Source organism: Narcine bancroftii, chromosome 9 (genome assembly GCF_036971445.1).
Source record: "Narcine bancroftii isolate sNarBan1 chromosome 9, sNarBan1.hap1, whole genome shotgun sequence".
In the NCBI taxonomy this organism is placed as follows: Eukaryota; Metazoa; Chordata; class Chondrichthyes; order Torpediniformes; family Narcinidae; genus Narcine; species Narcine bancroftii.
This window is the reverse complement of record NC_091477.1, coordinates 18953142-18971233: the sequence shown is the minus strand read 5'-3', so window position 1 is coordinate 18971233 and position 18092 is coordinate 18953142. Positions and strand designations below refer to the sequence as shown.

The 18092-nt window shown below is 40.1% G+C and overlaps 1 protein-coding gene across 1 annotated transcript in view; it reads right to left on the bottom strand.

Moving 5' to 3' along the window:
• Window positions 1-18092, bottom strand: part of LOC138743248 (PDZ and LIM domain protein 4-like) — an 87399-nt gene that overhangs the window by 45895 nt on the left and 23412 nt on the right. Inside the window, exon 2 of the mRNA XM_069898222.1 lies at window positions 3464-3615. Within this exon, the coding sequence (XP_069754323.1) occupies window positions 3464-3615 (152 nt within the window). The remainder of the gene's footprint in view (window positions 1-3463; window positions 3616-18092) is intronic.

Here is an 18092-nt window from a genome sequence, read left to right as displayed (position 1 = left end):
CAGAAAATGCTATAGTCAGGTGGATTCTGTAAAGACAGTTGCCATTTCAGGTCATCAATTTTTCATTATAGCTTGTGAAGATTTGGAAAGAATGTTTTAAGCTGCAGAGAGCGAAAACATTTCAGATAGCTGTGATCGTACAGATTCTATCACCAATGTGTACATGTACAGATTGTAGTGTAGGATGACTGTGATTGGCTGAGAGCATAGCCACACCTACTGGCATGTCTTAAAAGCCAGACCTGGTCATTCTGGACTGGTTGACCTACATGTGATATGCTCCAGTCTTTTAGTTAATAAAAGCCTTGGTTTGGATCAACAAGTTTTTGGTTCTTTCGACGCTCTCTGCAATAGCAAAACACGAGTTCATGTAAACAACCATTTTTTGGCATTGGAGAATACATCCAGCTATTACTGATCAGAGGATATAAACCATGAAGTGGTTTAAACGTATATACATATATATATAAAAATAAAACATTCCCTGCTCTGCATCTCCACCCTCCCAACAACATTAAATATATAACAGATCAGTGAGTGAAAAGACTAAAATTACAGTTTGTGTGAGGGAATTCATTGGAGTTATTCTTTGGAGAAGGTTTATTTACTACAGACATAAGCACTCCCCCAATCCCAAAATGGAAATACTGGATGGCTAGACATGCTGTAGAGGAAAAAAAGAAAATTGTTGAACACATTGCAAGGTTTAGTTAAGGTTTTAACATGTTACTCAATAGAAAAACAATTACATAATTTAAAGTAGTTTTGAGGGATAATTTGATGAGCAATTCAACTTCAATATACAAAACACTAAATAAAACCTTTACTCAGAGGATTTCGTGCTTCCAATTGAATGGTTCCTGTGATAACTTGCAGTTCATGGATTTATTGGTTTGCATTTTTGAATATAGGGGTGAAATTCTGAACAGCTTCGACAAAATAAACTCAAGCCGGAAAGATTATTCCAAGAGAGCAAGGTCTTCATATTTGGGTTCTTTGGAGGAAACAATGGAGTGGGCATGATGAAGATCAAGGTCAGCCACTTTATTAGTAGGGCAAAGTTTGCAAGGCAAATTAGATACTTTTCTCAAAACTTATGTTGATTTGAATGGCACATTTGGCTGTGCCAATGATCAGGACCAGGGTTCAAATCCTGCACTGTCTTAGTATGTTATCCCCTTGTCTGCATGGGTTTTCTCTGGGGCTCCAGTTTCCTCTCACCCTTTTTTTTTAAACTATTGGGGGTTGTAGGTTAAGTGGGTGTAATTGGGCAGCATCGGTTTGTAGGCCAAAATGGGCTGCAAGTCCAAGTTTAATTTAAAATTAAACAAATAATAAATGATTTTCAACTGTTTTGAATTTCAGAGACATTTCAACAAAGCATCTTTAGCTTTGCCAGTTATCGAAAAGGTCAATGTAGGTAACATGTGAAAGGTCTGTGTGGGGCAGAAAAGAGCCGACAGATATTCTGGGCAAGCAAAATGTGGCACAAGGCTTCGATAGTAGACAGCTTCGATGAAGTAATAAATGTGAGCAATATTATTGAGGTAGAAGAACTTAATCTTTGCTTTGTGATTGAAAGATACAGAATCTGAGGTTATTCATTGACCCAAAGTACATAATTTCTATATTACATATTAGTAAATGAGCTCACATACTCAACTAACTAAACATGCAAACCACACATTTTTTTCATTTTAAAGTTTAATCACAGTACCTTAATCAAATGCACATTCACCTTAATTTATTGCAATTGATTCTGAAATGATGAAAGAATCTCACTATTGCCCTTTTCAAAAGCTTATGACATTACAATTAAAATGCAATATTTTTCATCCACTTTGATGTTCAAAAAGTGCTTAAACCATTGAATGCCAGTTTTGCATGGAGGAAAAAAAATGATTTAGTTATGGAAGAAATAAATCATTTAGAATCAAAGCAGAACCCAACAATGTTATTTCAAAAGTCTTTTTTAAATCTAGTCTGTGCAATTTGCTTTGAATCATTACCCCAGCATCCCCATCTCTCCTTCCACGTCAGTCAAGAAGGTCACTCAGTTAAATTTCTTCTTTGGCTTGGCTTCGCGGACGAAGATTTATGGAGGGGCTAAATGTCCACGTCAGCTGCAGGCTCGTTTGTGGCTGACAAGTCCGATGCGGGACAGACAGACACGGTTGCAGCGGAAAATTGGTTGGTTGGGGTTGGGTGTTGGGTTTTTCCTCCTTTGCCTTTTGTCAGTGAGGTGGGCTCTGCGGTCTTCTTCAAAGGAGGTTGCTGCCCGTCAAACTGTGAGGCGCCAAGATGCACGGTTTGAGGCGATATCAGCCCACTGGCGGTGGTCAATGTGGCAGGCACCAAGAGATTTCTTTAGGCAGTCCTTGTACCTTTTCTTTGGTGCACCTCTGTCACGGTGGCCAGTTTAACTGGACAAGTCCTTTGCTCTCATGTTGAGCATTATTCAAGTGTAATCAATGGCATTTAGCTTGTTTTTTTTTATTTATATGTGTTTAGATTGTTTGGACACAAGGAAAATCTTGTCAGGTCAGATAGCATGTGTGGAAAGAGAAAGTTTATGTTTCAGGTCTGGAAACCAAAAGCAAAATAAAAATTTATTTAATCCCTGTCCTTAGCTGATTCACAACAACTGATGGCCAATCAACTCTCCTACAAACTTGAAAGGAGTAATAGAAGAGAGGAACTATTTGCTGTTACATCTCAAAGTAGATAAAGCAAGAGTGGTACTGTTTAAGCATTTGGATAAAAAGAAAAGATGTTTCAAATTATGACAATCTTCATATCCCTGTCTTGTCTGAAATCACTTAACTAGCAATAATTGTTTCTGTAAAGAGCAATGCAAGTAGACAAGCAACAATAAAATTGTGCTCTGGAAGGTTTCACAAGTAGCAGATTAAATACAAATGATAAGTTCACTTGCATTGATATTTGGAGAATCTAATGGGAGCTAGAACACAATAGGCTGAAAATATATCTTGTCACAAAATCATATTTCAATTAAAAAAACATCAAATGCATATTGTAGCCATTTAAATCAACCAATACAGAAATAATTAGTGATGTAGTAAATGAGTGTGCTTTTGGTGTTAAAACCATCTCCAAATTCAAGCCCACCATTTCCCTAGAAAACTGCCCAGTAAAATCCAACCACTCCCACCAGTTTGTGGAGCAATTCTGAGATTTGCAAAATTCTCCAAGTGCCAAAATCTCTTTCTGGAGCATGGTAAAATCTGATGAGGAGGAAATAATACTGTTAACAATTTGCAATTGCAAAAGGTAGGCTTTTATGGAAAAGGTCAGAAAATTATACAACTAAAGCAATTTTACAATTGGACATTGTGGATTAACAAAAGCAAATTGTTTTTAAAATTATTATCAATATTCATTGGTTCACAAAAGCATGAAGCTGAGCCTTTATTTGTGGGAGATGTTTTGGAGTGTCACTGACCTGTTTATAGAAAGTGTGAGCTGCTCAGTACAGGCCTTGATTTTGTTTTGAGCATCCAGATGGTTCATATTCTCTGTACTGTCTTCATTGATAGCGACAATGATATCACCAGGACATAGATTTGCTGAGGATGCCTTGCTGCCAGGAGTAACCTTCAACAAAAAGAAGCACTGTTAAATCCACAAAGCATTTATTAATCTACAGATACAGAATTAAATTGGTCTTTGATTGAGAGCTGATAGGGACCTCGGGTACAAAAAAAGCTTTGAATTGTCATGTAACATTGAAAAACAGTTGTGGCTAAATTCATGTGTCTGTAAATGTTTTTACCTTGGGAACTATAGATTTTCTTGCAAAACAAACAATTAACAAGTTTATTACTCCTATCTAGAGTTGATTGGTTTGATTATGGATCAGTAGTTAGCAAGACACAGAAATGGTTGAGAGGTGAAAAAACCTTGGAAATGGGAACAATTTGGACTATCCAGCCTGTTGTTTATAGGCAGGATCTTCAAATGGAGTGATGCAATTCATTGTGATGTTATGTGGCAACTTCGTGAAGAATGTGACCTAGTCCATTATGGTCACCTGATATTTAAAGTGATAAATGCCAAGTCTTTAAACTGTATCAATAAAACTATATAATAGCAACTAGAAATTTCCCATTTCCCTTGTTTGAGAACATTTTGAAATTGCTGAGCAAGTTTCTGCTCATCACCATTGCACCAGTACTCAAATGATTATTAATTCAATTGTCCTGCGTAAATCTCTGATATTCAAATAAAGCAGAATACTCAGCAGTGCCCATCTTTGTAAACTGATTAAACAAAATTTAATGCTGAAATTCACATCTTTGCCTGTCTTCATTTCACTTTTCTTGTGCGGCTGGTTTGTTTTCAAGGCATTACTTAAAAATTTCTGGAATTTCATTGCAAGGCCAGCTGCCCAGAAGTTTGGGAAGTTATTACTTAAAATCATGGGAACAATCTGGCACCACATTTTAAAAAAGTATTCAAAATGTTAAATACAGTAAAAATATTGCAGACGTTGAAAGCCAAAACAGAAAACATTGAAAATACTCAAAAAATATGACAATATCTGTGGAGAGAGAAACACAGTTAATGTTTTTGCCCATTGACCTTTAATCAGAATAATTTGCAAGCTCATTTTGTCTTTTCTTGGTCTATGGTGGCTTAAACCCCTGCTGTGTAATTGAATTATGTGCCATCTTAAAGTCTAGTCAGTCTGTTCTAAATAACTTGAAGTACAGATGATGCGTTAGCCTCAGCACTTTTGTTCACATTTCACCAACAAAGCAATATACATAGAACATCATAGCACAGAAACAGGCTCTATAGCCCATGCCACTGAGACCATAGCCCTCCATTCCACCCTCCCATTATGTCCCTATACAAATTTCTTTTAGATGTTGAAATCAAACTCACATCCACCACTTCCAGTGGTAGTTCATTCCACACTCTCACCATCCTCTGAGTGAAAAGTTCCCTATAATGTTCTCCTTAAATGTTTCACCTTTCATCCTTAACCAATGTCCCATAGTTCAATTCTCACCCAACTTCAGTGAAAAAGCCTGAATGCATGCCCCTCAAATTAGTATAGTTCTATCAAATCTCCCCCATCCCTTGGAAGATTCGTCGATTATACGAAGTAGCTTAGTGAAAACAAGTTAGCATAGCAGTTAGTGCAACTCTATTACAGCACCCACGGTGCAGGTTAGAATACAGAGCTGTTTGTAAATTTTACCTGTGTCTGTGTGGGTTTCCTCCTATCCTTCAAAATGTAGGGGGTTGTATTTTGGGCAGCATGGACCAGAAGGGGCCATTACCATTATTACTATTAAAATTAAATGAAATTATTCAAGAGATTATTAAAAAGACTAAATAAGTGTAAAAACATTGTAAATTACAATGCAGGGGAGATTTTTCAGTTGGTGATTGGTTAAAGTAGGAGTCTGCAATGTAAGAGTTGGAGCAATGTAAAAAGTTACAGATCAGACAAATGCCAGAGACAGAAAAAAATTAAAGAAAACTTCCCTCTCAACCAGACCTTAAAAGGACCAGAGGCTGATTGTAGTATTGGTATAGTTTCACTCCCACTCCACAAGTTAAAAAAAATTGCCCGATATTCCACTTTATTCTGGAAGATCAATGGTGCAATATCTTTTGTCAGAGACAAAGTTTCAAGTCAAGTTCATTCTCTCAGCCAGGTACAAAAAAAAATCACAAAGAACTTTTTGAAAAATCAGATAAGATATTCTTGAGAGGGTTGAAAAGTCCCATTTTCAGATCAACATCTCTTATGTAAAAAAAATTAATGTTTCCCTCTAAAGCCTATCAATCTTTGACAAAATTTGGACCAGGAAAATCTCAAATGGCAGAAGTACAGCATTGATGGCTGCCTGCCAAATTTTTAAATAAATACAAACTTGCATTTTGGAGGTTCCTTATAATAATCCAAATGGGGATTTCCAGAAACTACTTGGGGATCAGTGTGTTTCAAACCCCTTCATTTCAGGAAGCCTTGTCCTTGACAATTTGACAACAAGACCAGATGGTGTGGTCTAACCAATCATCACTGACTGACATTTTACGACATGCTGTTCCATCAGTGGGAGTTGGAGAAGAGAGGAATGCTAGCAAACCATTTACTGTTTATTGAACGATATTAATACTTCAAAAATAGTTATAGAAACAGATTGGACTGGTCAACATTTAAAGTTCTCAAATGGGGAAATGGCTATTTTAAAGACTGGACCTTTCAGAGGTTGACTGGAAGAGGTTGAAAGCAAAGGGGATGCTGGTAACTAGGAGACTTAAAAGTTAAGTAACTCAAGTTCAGAGCAAGCAGGTTTCTGTTCGGGTTAAGTTTGAATCCTGGTTAACAAGGGATTTCAAGGTTCTGCTCAGGAAAAAGGAGTCATGTCCAATTTAAGCAGTTTACATTTTAAAAGAAAACCTCCCTTATTGAGTGCAAGAGGTATACAAGTACACACAAGGGAAGTCAGGGGGGGGGGGGCGGTGGGGGGAGCCACAAGATGATCTGGCAGGCAGAATAAAGGAAGTTCCCAAGAGATTCTGCAGGTTTATCAAGCATAAAGGTGGCTGGAAAAGAATTGAACCCTTTAAAGAACATTAAAATCTCAACCATCTTTACTGAAGAGAATATCATGGAAGCTGACATCATGAAGCACACTAATTGTGGTGTCTTGGACAACATACAAACTGTCAATAAGCTGTTGGAGGCCTTGAAGTGCATCATGGTGGGAAAATCTTTCGCCTCTGAAGAAGTTCACCCTGAGACCAAGTTGAAGGCTTGGAAATGCATTATGGAGGCTCTTGGTGAGGTATTTACTAAAACTTTGGCCTCAGGCAAAATGCCAAAAGACTGGAGGGTTACAAATGTTGTACTGCTATTTAAAAAAGGGCAGCAAAGACATTTCAAGGAACCACAGGGTTGGTAAGCCTGTCATCAGTAGTGAAAAAAGTTGGCGAAGGAGATTCTGAGGGACAGATTTACCAGCACAGATTGGCAGGGATGGATTCAAGGTAGTCACCATGGATTTGTAAGTGGAATATAGCTTCTCACAAATCTGTTAAGAGTTTTCTGAAGAGGTGACCAAGAGGGCAGGGCAATGATTATTGGAAAATATGGACTTTAGCATGGTCTTTAAAAAGATTCCAAGGGCAATTAAGCCTAGAAGATTGAATCACATGGAATCCAAGGTGAGTTGGCCAATAGGATTCAAAACAGAGATTAGAGAGCATTCTCTCAGATTGCTTTCCTGATCGGAGCACAATGCTGGTTCTGTTGTTAGTTAACTACATTAACAATTTGCATGTCAATGTAGTTAACATGATGAGTACATTTGCAGATGATCCCTTAATTGGTGATGTAGTGGACAGCAAGAAAGGATGCCGACATTTCCAACAGGATTGAGACCAAATGGGAAGAGAGGCAAAGGAGTGGCAAAAGGGATTTAACTCTGACAAGTGTGAGCTGTTGGACTTTAAGTCATATAAAGGCCAGACTTGTACAGTAAATAGTAAAATTTGGAGAACATTGTACAACAGAGACGTGGGAGCACAGGTGCACAATTCCTTGAAGATGGTAGCTTAGAAACAAGGTGGTGAAGGTAACATTTTGCACACTTTTCTTCATTGGGTAGGGTATTGAATACAAAGAGTGGAGGGGCATGATACATCTGCACAGGATCATAAAGTATCAAGTGGAGTTTTGGTTACCCAGCTCAAGAAAGCTTATAAATAAGTTGAAAGCACTGCAAAGGAGATTCATTAAGATGTTGCCATAACTGGAGGGCTTGAGTTTGCTGAGAGGTTTGATGGGCTGGCTCTTTCTCCTCTGGAGAACAGGAGGGTGAAGGATGATCTTATCAAGGTATGCAACAAAAAAAGTCATGGATAAAGTGAATGCTTAGTTTCTCCCCTCTCCCCTCTCCCCTCTCCCCTCTCCCCTCTCCCCTCTCCCCTCTCCCCTCTCCCCTCTCCCCTCTCCCCTCTCCCCTCTCCCCTCTCCCCTCTCCCCTCTCCCCTCTCCCCTCTCCCCTCTCCCCTCTCCCCTCTCCCCTCTCCCCTCTCCCCTCTCCCCTCTCCCCTCTCCCCTCTCCCCTCTCCCCTCTCCCCTCTCCCCTCTCCCCTCTCCCCTCAAACAGTAAACAATTCTAGAACTAGAGGGTAACATTTTAAGGTGAGAGAGGACAGATTTAAAAGGGACCCAAGGGGCAACTCTTTCCACTCAGAGAGTGCTCTGCATCTGGAATGAACTGCCAGAGTAACTGTAGAAGCAGATATTATGGTATTCCAAGGACCGTTGGACAGATATGGATAAGGAAGATTTGAGAATGATGTTAATTGTCGTACTGAGATGCTTACAAAAGTCGATAAATCTTTAGATATCCTAGTGCAAAATATTAACTGAGCAATAGTGCACACAGTTTAAGAAGAATATGGACCAAATGCAAACAAAATGGGACCAATGCAGAATGTCAACTTGGTAGAAACGGACATTATTGGGCCTGTCCCCAGTCCATGTTGTAAGACTTCATGTTTAATTAATTTAATTTCTCTGCTTAAATCAGTAAGGATTATCATTTTACCCAAAAGAACCCCCCCCCCCCCGCACCCCAAACGCACAGGCACCAGTCCCACAAATTTCAAATAATGGATTTGCTCAAAGCTAAACAATTTCAGGGCACCATCTGCCTCAGAATCTCCAGTCACAATGCGCAAGATTTTGTATAGTCAGGCAAAGAGAACTTCCAAATTGATGCTGATCTTGTGAAACCCCTTTTCCACTGGCATCCAAGTTAATTGGCTTTGCAGTGTCCCAGGATAGGAATCCCTTTGTGCCATTTCCACTGGGCCACTAATTGCTTTTCCTCTGAACACAACTCATCTCCAGGGATCTACCTTCAACTGGAAATGAGTGACTTTGTGCTGTTCCCTTTCCACTGGTTTTATCAGCAAGCTGGTGTCAGCATGCGCCACAGATACGAGTAGAGGTAGAGGTAGTTAATCCCCAGCATGAAATGACATCATTTGATGCCGGCGTTCGAACAATGTTCCATTTCCACTGGACCCTGTCCCAGTAAATTCCCAGTCAATTCCTGGGACAGGGTGCCAGTGGAAAAGGGACTATTTAATTGCAACTCACTCTGAAACAATCCTGCCTGCAGACAATTCTTGGAACAAATGGAATCCTTCTCTGTCAAATCCTACCCACAGCCTGTCCCTTGTGTTTGAAATAATGCTGGCAGTCCTAATCTCTGGTATCCTGTTCCACATGGAGCAGCTATGTAACATTCCAAAGCAATTATCTACTGCAAAATCATTTGTAATTCCCTACCGTGTGCAAACCGACTTCCCCATTTCCTGCATTATAATAGTCTTAAATCATTCAAAAAGTACACAATTAAGCAGTTTAAGCATCCAGAACATATGATAAACAATGAAGACGCTGTTTACATCCGGTACCGCACGGATGGCAGTCTCTTCAATCTGAGGCGCCTGCAAGCTCACACCAAGACACAAGAGAAACTTGTCCGTGAACTACTCTTTGCAGATGATGCCGCTTTAGTTGCCCATTCAGAGCCAGCTCTTCAGCGCTTGACGTCCTGCTTTGCGGAAACTGCCAAAATGTTTGGCCTGGAAGTCAGCCTGAAGAAAACTGAGGTCCTCCATCAGCCAGCTCCCCACCATGACTACCAGCCCCCCCACATCTCCATCGGGCACACAAAACTCAAAACGGTCAACCAGTTTACCTATCTCGGCTGCACCATTTCATCAGATGCAAGGATCGACAATGAGATAGACAACAGACTCGCCAAGGCAAATAGCGCCTTTGGAAGACTACACAAAAGAGTCTGGAAAAACAACCAACTGAAAAACCTCACAAAGATAAGCGTATACAGAGCCGTTGTCATACCCACACTCCTGTTCGGCTCCGAATCATGGGTCCTCTACCGGCACCACCTACGGCTCCTAGAACGCTTCCACCAGCGTTGTCTCCGCTCCATCCTCAACATCCATTGGAGCGCTCACACCCCTAACGTCGAGGTACTCGAGATGGCAGAGGTCGACAGCATCGAGTCCACGCTGCTGAAGATCCAGCTGCGCTGGATGGGTCACGTCTCCAGAATGGAGGACCATCGCCTTCCCAAGATCGTATTATATGGCGAGCTCTCCACTGGCCACCGTGACAGAGGTGCACCAAAGAAAAGGTACAAGGACTGCCTAAAGAAATCTCTTGGTGCCTGCCACATTGACCACCGCCAGTGGGCTGATAACGCCTCAAACCGTGCATCTTGGCGCCTCACAGTTTGGCGGGCAGCAGCCTCCTTTGAAGAAGACCGCAGAGCCCACCTCACTGACAAAAGGCAAAGGAGGAAAAACCCAACACCCAACCCCAACCAACCAATTTTCCCTTGCAACCGCTGCAATCGTGTCTGCCTGTCCCGCATCGGACTGGTCAGCCACAAACGAGCCTGCAGCTGACGTGGTCTTTTTACCCCCTCCATAAATCTTCGTCCGCGAAGCCAAGCCAAAGAAAAGAAAGAAAAAACATATGATAAAGTCATTTGTTTAAAAAAAAGCAGTCAAATGACTGAACAATTGTTTACCACAGTCTTGCAATTCTCTCAGCTTCTTCAATCTTTGAAAATTTAAACTCTATTGACAATACTCCAATCTTTTATAACAAAACCATCACATTTAATTTTGTGAAGAATTTGAAGAGCATTTACAATACCATCAGATATCTATTATGTGACCAAATATTTAGGTTTAAAAAATGTAATTTTAATAAAAGATATTCTAGATGCTGCTTAGATATCAGAACACATGCCACCTATAATGAAATTATGTAAGCCTGCAGCACATTACCCAGAATACTGGATTTAAGGATTGACAAGACCTAGCTAACTCAAGTTTATCACATGCTCCAGTTAGAGTGGATCAATCTGTATGCAGTCCAGCAAGTCAACTCCTACACGTGCAGCAGTAAAAAGAGAATGAGCAAATTAGTGTGTAGTATAAACAGGAGGCAAGGGCAACAGGAGATCACTAACGAGAGATTAATTCAGGAGCCTGATGGCTGCAGGCAAAAAACCAAGTGGTGCCCAATTTCACACTTTGAGCCTTTTCCCCAATGGGAGGATGAAGTGTGGCCGGAGTGAGGTCGGTCCTTCAAGAGGTTGGCTACATTGTCAAGGCAGCAGAGTGTAGATTTTTTAATTTTTAAATTATTTTTTTTTAAACATACAGCCTGGTAGCAGGACTTTTTGGCCCATGAATCTGTGCAGACTAATTACACCTGATTGATCTACAACCCCCAATATGTTTCAAATGGTGTGGGGGGGGGGAAATTGGAGACCCCAGGGAAAACCCACAAAGTCACGGGGAGAATGTACAAACAGTATGGGATTTGAACCCTGCTCCCGATCGCGGGCACTGTAAAGGCATTGTGCTAGCTGCTACTCCAACCGTGCCACACATGGAGTTGATAGTTGATGGCAGGAGCAGGTGGGGTGGAGAAAGGAAGATTTGTGAGAGGTTCCAAATTGTTTTTTTTCTGCAACTTTTCTTTTGCTCTTGGGTAGAGCAATTCCCATACTGCACTGATGAATACAGATGGTGCACCACTCTTTTGATGGTTATACCTGTAAAAGTCATGAAGGGACACAAGGACCTGCTAAACTTCTTCTATCTTTGAGGAAGTAGAAGCGCTGGTGAGTTTCCTTGTCCAGCCTTATCAATGCAATGATCAAGGACAGATCACTGGAAAGGTTTACTCTCAAGAACTTGATGCTATTTATTGTCTCCACTTCAATGTAGACATTGGAGTACACTCCACTGCCCTCCCTCCTGTAGTCTATGATTGGCTGCTTTGTCTTGCTGATTGAGAAGTTGCCATCTTGGCATCAGGCCTCTCAACTCAGTCTCCATCCTGCATTCTGTCTCATTGTCATTTGATCTCCAGAAAACAACAGTGGTATTGTCAGCTAACTTAGATATGAAGAGGTATTTGGCTACATTCTTATAAGCGTATAGGAGGGGATTGATGACATCCTTGAAGGGCATCAGTGTGGAGTATGATTGTGCAGGATTTGTTGCTCTTCTTCTTTACTGATTGCAGTCTATCAGAAAGACTCCAGTTTCCGCCCACCATTCAAAACATACGGGGCTCGTAGATCAATTGGATGCAATTGAGTGACATGGATTCATGGCCCAGAAGGGCTTGTTACTGTACTACATTAAAAAAAAAATCAAGGATGCAGTTGCAGAGAAGGGTGTAGAGGTCAAGGTTACAAAATTTGAAAGTGAGTTTACAATATTGAAGGCAGAGGTGTAGTCTGACATCCATATTCTTTCTGTCTAGGTATTCTGGGGTCAGGAAGATGGCACTTGCCATGAGCATGTTTTGACTGTCAGCAAATTAAAGTGAGTCAAGGCTGGCTAGGAGGCCAGACTTGATATAAGCCATGCCCAGCTTCTCAAAGCTTTTCACAAAGCTTTTTAGGCACATCTGAACCAAAGGACAGAGCAATAGAAAATTTGAGAATGGGATGGCTAATGAAATGTGATTTGAACCTCAAGATCAAAACCTTTGGTACTGGAGTGTTATTAAATTAAAACCAAATGCAAGTCAGCAGGCATTGCAAGTATTGGGTAAAATCATAATTGAACAAATGGTCTGTAGACAGTGGATTTCAAATATCTGAGGCACAACCATGTTCAAAACTTAGGTAACTGGAAACTTGCAAATCTTTAAAATACAACAATGGCTTTAATTGGATACTTAGGAAACCAAGCAGCAAACCTAATAAATATTAACCAATAAATTCAGGATTCATAACCACCAATGCTAAATAACCTCGGAGCTTCATTAAGATTGTTATAACCATCGATATTTCAAAGATTAGGTGATAATTCCAAATATAATGCAAGGACTAAGTAACAAAACTGTCCCAACTAAATTATACCAAAAAGGGAAACATTCAAATAAATGCTGCAGCTGTAACCATTAGACAGTTAAAATCAAAAGCTTTAATAGTATTAAATTTTTTTCTAAATTTAGAAATGCTGCACGGTAACAGGCCTTTTCAGCCCACGAGCCTATGCCATCCAATTAACCTACAACCCCAGGTAGGTTTTGAAGGGTGGGAGGAAACTGGAGACCCCAGGGAAAACACACACAGACACGGGGAGAATGAACAAACTCCTTACAGCCAGTCCCGATCACTTGCACTGTAACAGCATTACACTAACTGCAACTTAACATATTGCTGGACATTTGCTCATTTCATTTTAAAGAAAAAAATGACTTAGCATTTTTTTTTAAGTTTCCAGCTCAATGATTGAGCTTTTTTCAAAAAAATTGAAAAGCACTGGAATATAGTGCTGGAAGAACTATGAAGCTAAACAGCCCATTCTAAATATTGTGAAACCAAACTCAAAAAAAAAACTATGAGCTTGTCTTGGAGTGACAATCTCGTCATTCTTTCTCAAGTTCCACAAGTACAAAAATATCTGTGGAGTTTCAACTTTGATGTTTGATACACATTTGGATTTCCACCTTTCTACTTCCTTTGGAAATAAAAACATTTATACAAGCTTTGCAATATGAAATGCATTGTTACCTATGCTTGTATTTTTTTTTAATGGACTAAATTTAGTTGCAAATTTCCATTATATGACAGCCAAATTACAAGGAGTCTTAGGCCCATTGTTATTTTGCCAAAGTGATTTCATCTTTTTTTAATTTTCTGCTAATTTATAACAGCAGTAAATATACCATAATTCAGAAACCAGGGAGGTACAAAATTGTAAACTTTTAACATGATCGTAATGTGCATTAATAAAACAAAAACTGTTCAACAGGTCAGGTTGCATCAATGGGAAGAAAAACAGTGAACATATCAGGTTGAATACACGTCATAAGTGGGAAGGAAGAAAAAGCAAAACAGCACAAAAATAGCCCCTTCATCTTATGTACCTTTGATGAACATAATGTCCAAATCAAACTAATAGTCTGCTGCTTGCACTTGATAGATATTCCTTTTTCTCATTCCTATGTCATAAATGCCTCTTAGCAATATTATTTTACCTGCTTCTACCAATACTCTCTGCGACCATTCCAGGCACTTGCCACTCTCCTGGCATATTATTTGTCCTGCACATATCCTTTAAACTTCCTCCCCCTCACCCTAAACAGATTCCTTCCAGTACGTGAAACTTTTGCCGTGAAGAAAGGATTCTGACTATCAACCCACTCCACTGCAGCCTAACCAAAGTTTTATATAGCTGCTGATCTCCTTACTATTATACTCAATGCTACACCTATTATTTGCCACCTTTACCACCCTATCCACTTGCATGGCCACTTTCAATGAGCCATTGACCTGGACCCCTAGCTCTCTCTGCATAATAATACTTCCAAGAGCCCTACCATCACTGTACACATTTTCCTTACATCTGACCTTCCAAAGGGCAACACTTGCCTGGATTAAAGTCCATCTACCATTTCTCTGCCCATATCGGTAACTGATTTACATCTTGTTTTCATTGATAGCCCTCTGCACTGTCTACAACTTATCCCGTCTTAGTATCATCTGCAAACTTTAAAAACTCACCTATCCACTTTTTCATCTGAGGCATTTCATATCCATCACAAAGAACACAAGTCCCAACACTACTCCCCACTTACCACCACTGGACTCAGGCCTCCAGCCCAAAGTCCACTACCCTCTGGCTTCCATAACCCAGCCAATTTCATTTCCAAACTATTAACTCATTGATGGATATCATGCATCTGTATCTTCATCTTAACATGAGCAATGTTGTGAAATGCCTTACCAAAGTCAATGTATACAACATCCACTGCTTACCCTCAACCATTTGCAATCACTTACACAAAAATTTCAATAAAATGTTAAGACATGACTTTCTCTCCCCCTCCCCCACAAATCCATGCTGACTGCCCCTAATCTGGTCCTGTCTGTCCAAATATGCACAAATTCAATCTGTAAATAACCATTCCAATAGTTTCTCTACCAGCGATGCAAGGTTTATTGGCCCATAATTTCCTGGATTATTCTTTTTCCCTTCTTGAACAAAGTTACACCAGTAACCACTCTCCAGTCCCCTGGAACCTCTCCCATCACCAATGAGTATATAACATTTTTTGCAAGGCCCCAACAATCTCTTCACTTGCCTCTTTCCACTCTTCTGGCAAAAAAACCTATTAAACTACAGGAAGAGTTGGGTTGTGGGGGGGGGGGGGGGGGTTGGTGGGGGAAAGAGAAGATGATGAAGAATCTTTAACCCAAACCTTTACCTCCTATTCTCTATTTACAGATAGAGCCATGCTTACTGAGAATCACCAGCAATTTCTGTTTAATTTCAGATTTCCAGCATCTGTACTTTAAAAAAAAATTTCTAACAAGCAGTTTATACAGTGCATTTAAATACTCCTAAACACAAGGCAGATTCCATTATTAAACAAAATGTCATCAGAGCCAAAAGTACCAAAAAAATCCCCAGCACAGACGACAAGTCTAATCAAATGGTAGATTTTTAAAAGGACCATTTTTGGAAAAAAGAAAAGGTGAAATATGAAGGGGTGCAAGGAATTAAACTAGATCATGGGTTTAAACCACTGAAATTATAGCCAACTTATGGCTGGCTCAATGTTTAAAAAATCAGGCAAACCACAGACCAGATTTGGAGAATGTAGTGCACTACCAGTAACCACAAGGATGAGGCAGAGGGAACGATAGGCTTTAATGTACAAGAGAACCTTGCTGGACCGGATCCAGGTATAGGAATGGCAGGAAGGGAGAGGTGGCTCAACCTTTATGGGCCAGGACCACAGGGGAGGAGTCAAAGAGTATGAGTCATCAGTGGGGAGGCCAGCTCCACATATAGCCAATCATAACTATATTCAATGGAGGAAACATATCACCACAGAGAAGTACAAAAATCAAACAGATCTGGAGAGGCTGCAGAAATGGGGAAATCCAAAGACCACGAAGGAACACAAAAATATTAGAGTATTAAAACAGAGTTAATGCCAGATCAGTTTGCTTCTCTTTCCAGAGTTAATATTTCAGGTCAGTAATTGTCCATCAGAAAGAAAACTTGGAAAGGCATATTTTAAGTTACAGTGTGGGGGCGGGGGGGGGGGGCAGCAGAACAAAATGAATGCATGTAATCAAGAGAAACCAAAGTGAGACAACTTGTGGTAGTTTGGAGACTGTGGAGTTGACTTGTTCATCCCAGACAATCCTGGTGGAGACAAATAGATGTTGGAAAACAAAAAAAGAAAATTATGGAACAGAATAAAATCACTGCAATCAAGAAATTTGGAAAAAAGCTAGAAATCAGTCAAGTCAAGCAGTATGTGGAGAGACAAAATCTGAATTCATAGAAGAAATCAGAATTGGTCTGTTCTGCCAAATCAGAAAGGCACAATTCAACCATCTTAAATGATCCACGTTGTGTCAGAGGATTTTAATGTGCTTGGTTAGAAATGAGAAGCTGTTCCTCAAGCTTTCACTTCATTGAAACAAGTGCACAAGGCCAAAGATAGAGATCTGAAAGGAAATGGGATGGAGAATTAAAATGGCAAGTAACTACAAGTTCAATGTCACCCTTGCATACACCCAATCTGTGTTTCTAACAAGATCATATTATGTGATGACAATTAAGAATCTGGAGGCATATATTCCAGATTTATCAAGGGCACCAGATTTCCTTTGCTGACAGGTATAGGCTATCTGAGCTAATGAATACCTAACATGGGCATCCATGGGATGCTCCCATAACACTATTAAGTTTAGATTTCTTTATTATCATGCAATAGTACAGAACATGTAATATCACACAATATTGCCTTCTGCCTGCCGCAAGCCAGTCAGAATCGCCTTAGAGTCACCCAACACCCCTTACAGAAAGTAGCAAAAGAAAGTCCTTTCATATTCACCAAGTGTCCGTGGATTCACCTCCAACATTTCCACAGCTGCATAGACTCCTGCTTGATCAATCGGCAACCCGGACTCCAGATCCAAACTTTCGATATTATCAGGAAGCCCTTCAAGAGCCCTTCTTGCCCTCAGCACGCTCTCAAATCCAATATCAGGTTCCGATGAGCCAGACTCCAGCAGCCCGCAGTCCATGGGAGTCACTTGCAGCCTTGTGGGTCCCTCAGTCACTGAGGCCCTCACTGGTACACCGTGGTGGTGACTGCCCTGTAGGGTTGTCTCCAGTGTTTCTCCTCAACAGGGGGGTTCTGCAGTTTCTGGTGCCCTATACTGGTCTGCTTCTCCCCAGAGTCTGCTCTCCTCGTGGTCAATGTGTTGAGCACAGACCTCCACAGTTGCAGAATTTTAAAATAAAAAGCATTGGCTCCTTTAACAGGCCATTTAAAGCCTGTATGGAGCCACTAACATAAGGATTGGGCTGTTGAACCCTTTGGACCAGCACTGTGTCTCCACTCTCTGGGTCTGCAATTCAAAAGTTAGACCTATATACACATTTCTTTCTATGAAGAACAGAATTTGTTTCCTTTCTATTTTAGTAATTGGTCTTTATTATCGGTCTTCAGCTTTTGATGCTATTCATTTCAATGCTGTTGAGGCATGGTTACCTTATTGATTTTTGTGCATTATCTGACTTGCAGAAAGAAAGTCAATTGATAGACATTCATAAAGGGAACACATTCATGTATTAAGCAAGACAAAATATCTTTTTAAAAAAATTGTAATTATGGTCATTTATAATTGAATTTTCAGATTGCTTTCAAAAACAATACAAATTCCACAGCTGCTATTCTCCAAACTATTCGTCCAGGCTTCTGAGTTTAATCTAATAACTCCACCATTAGACTACTCATGGACCAGCAAAATATGACTCATGATTTCCTTTTTGATCAAGTTTAGGGTTATATTGCATTCTTTGAAAATACAAAAAGTAGAATTACTTTTCTAACAAAAGGAAAAATGAGACATCACAAGATTACAATTACAGGAAATTTTTAGAATAATGCACTTAAGAAGCTGACTATTGAAAGAGATATGAATAAATGTTTTCACAAG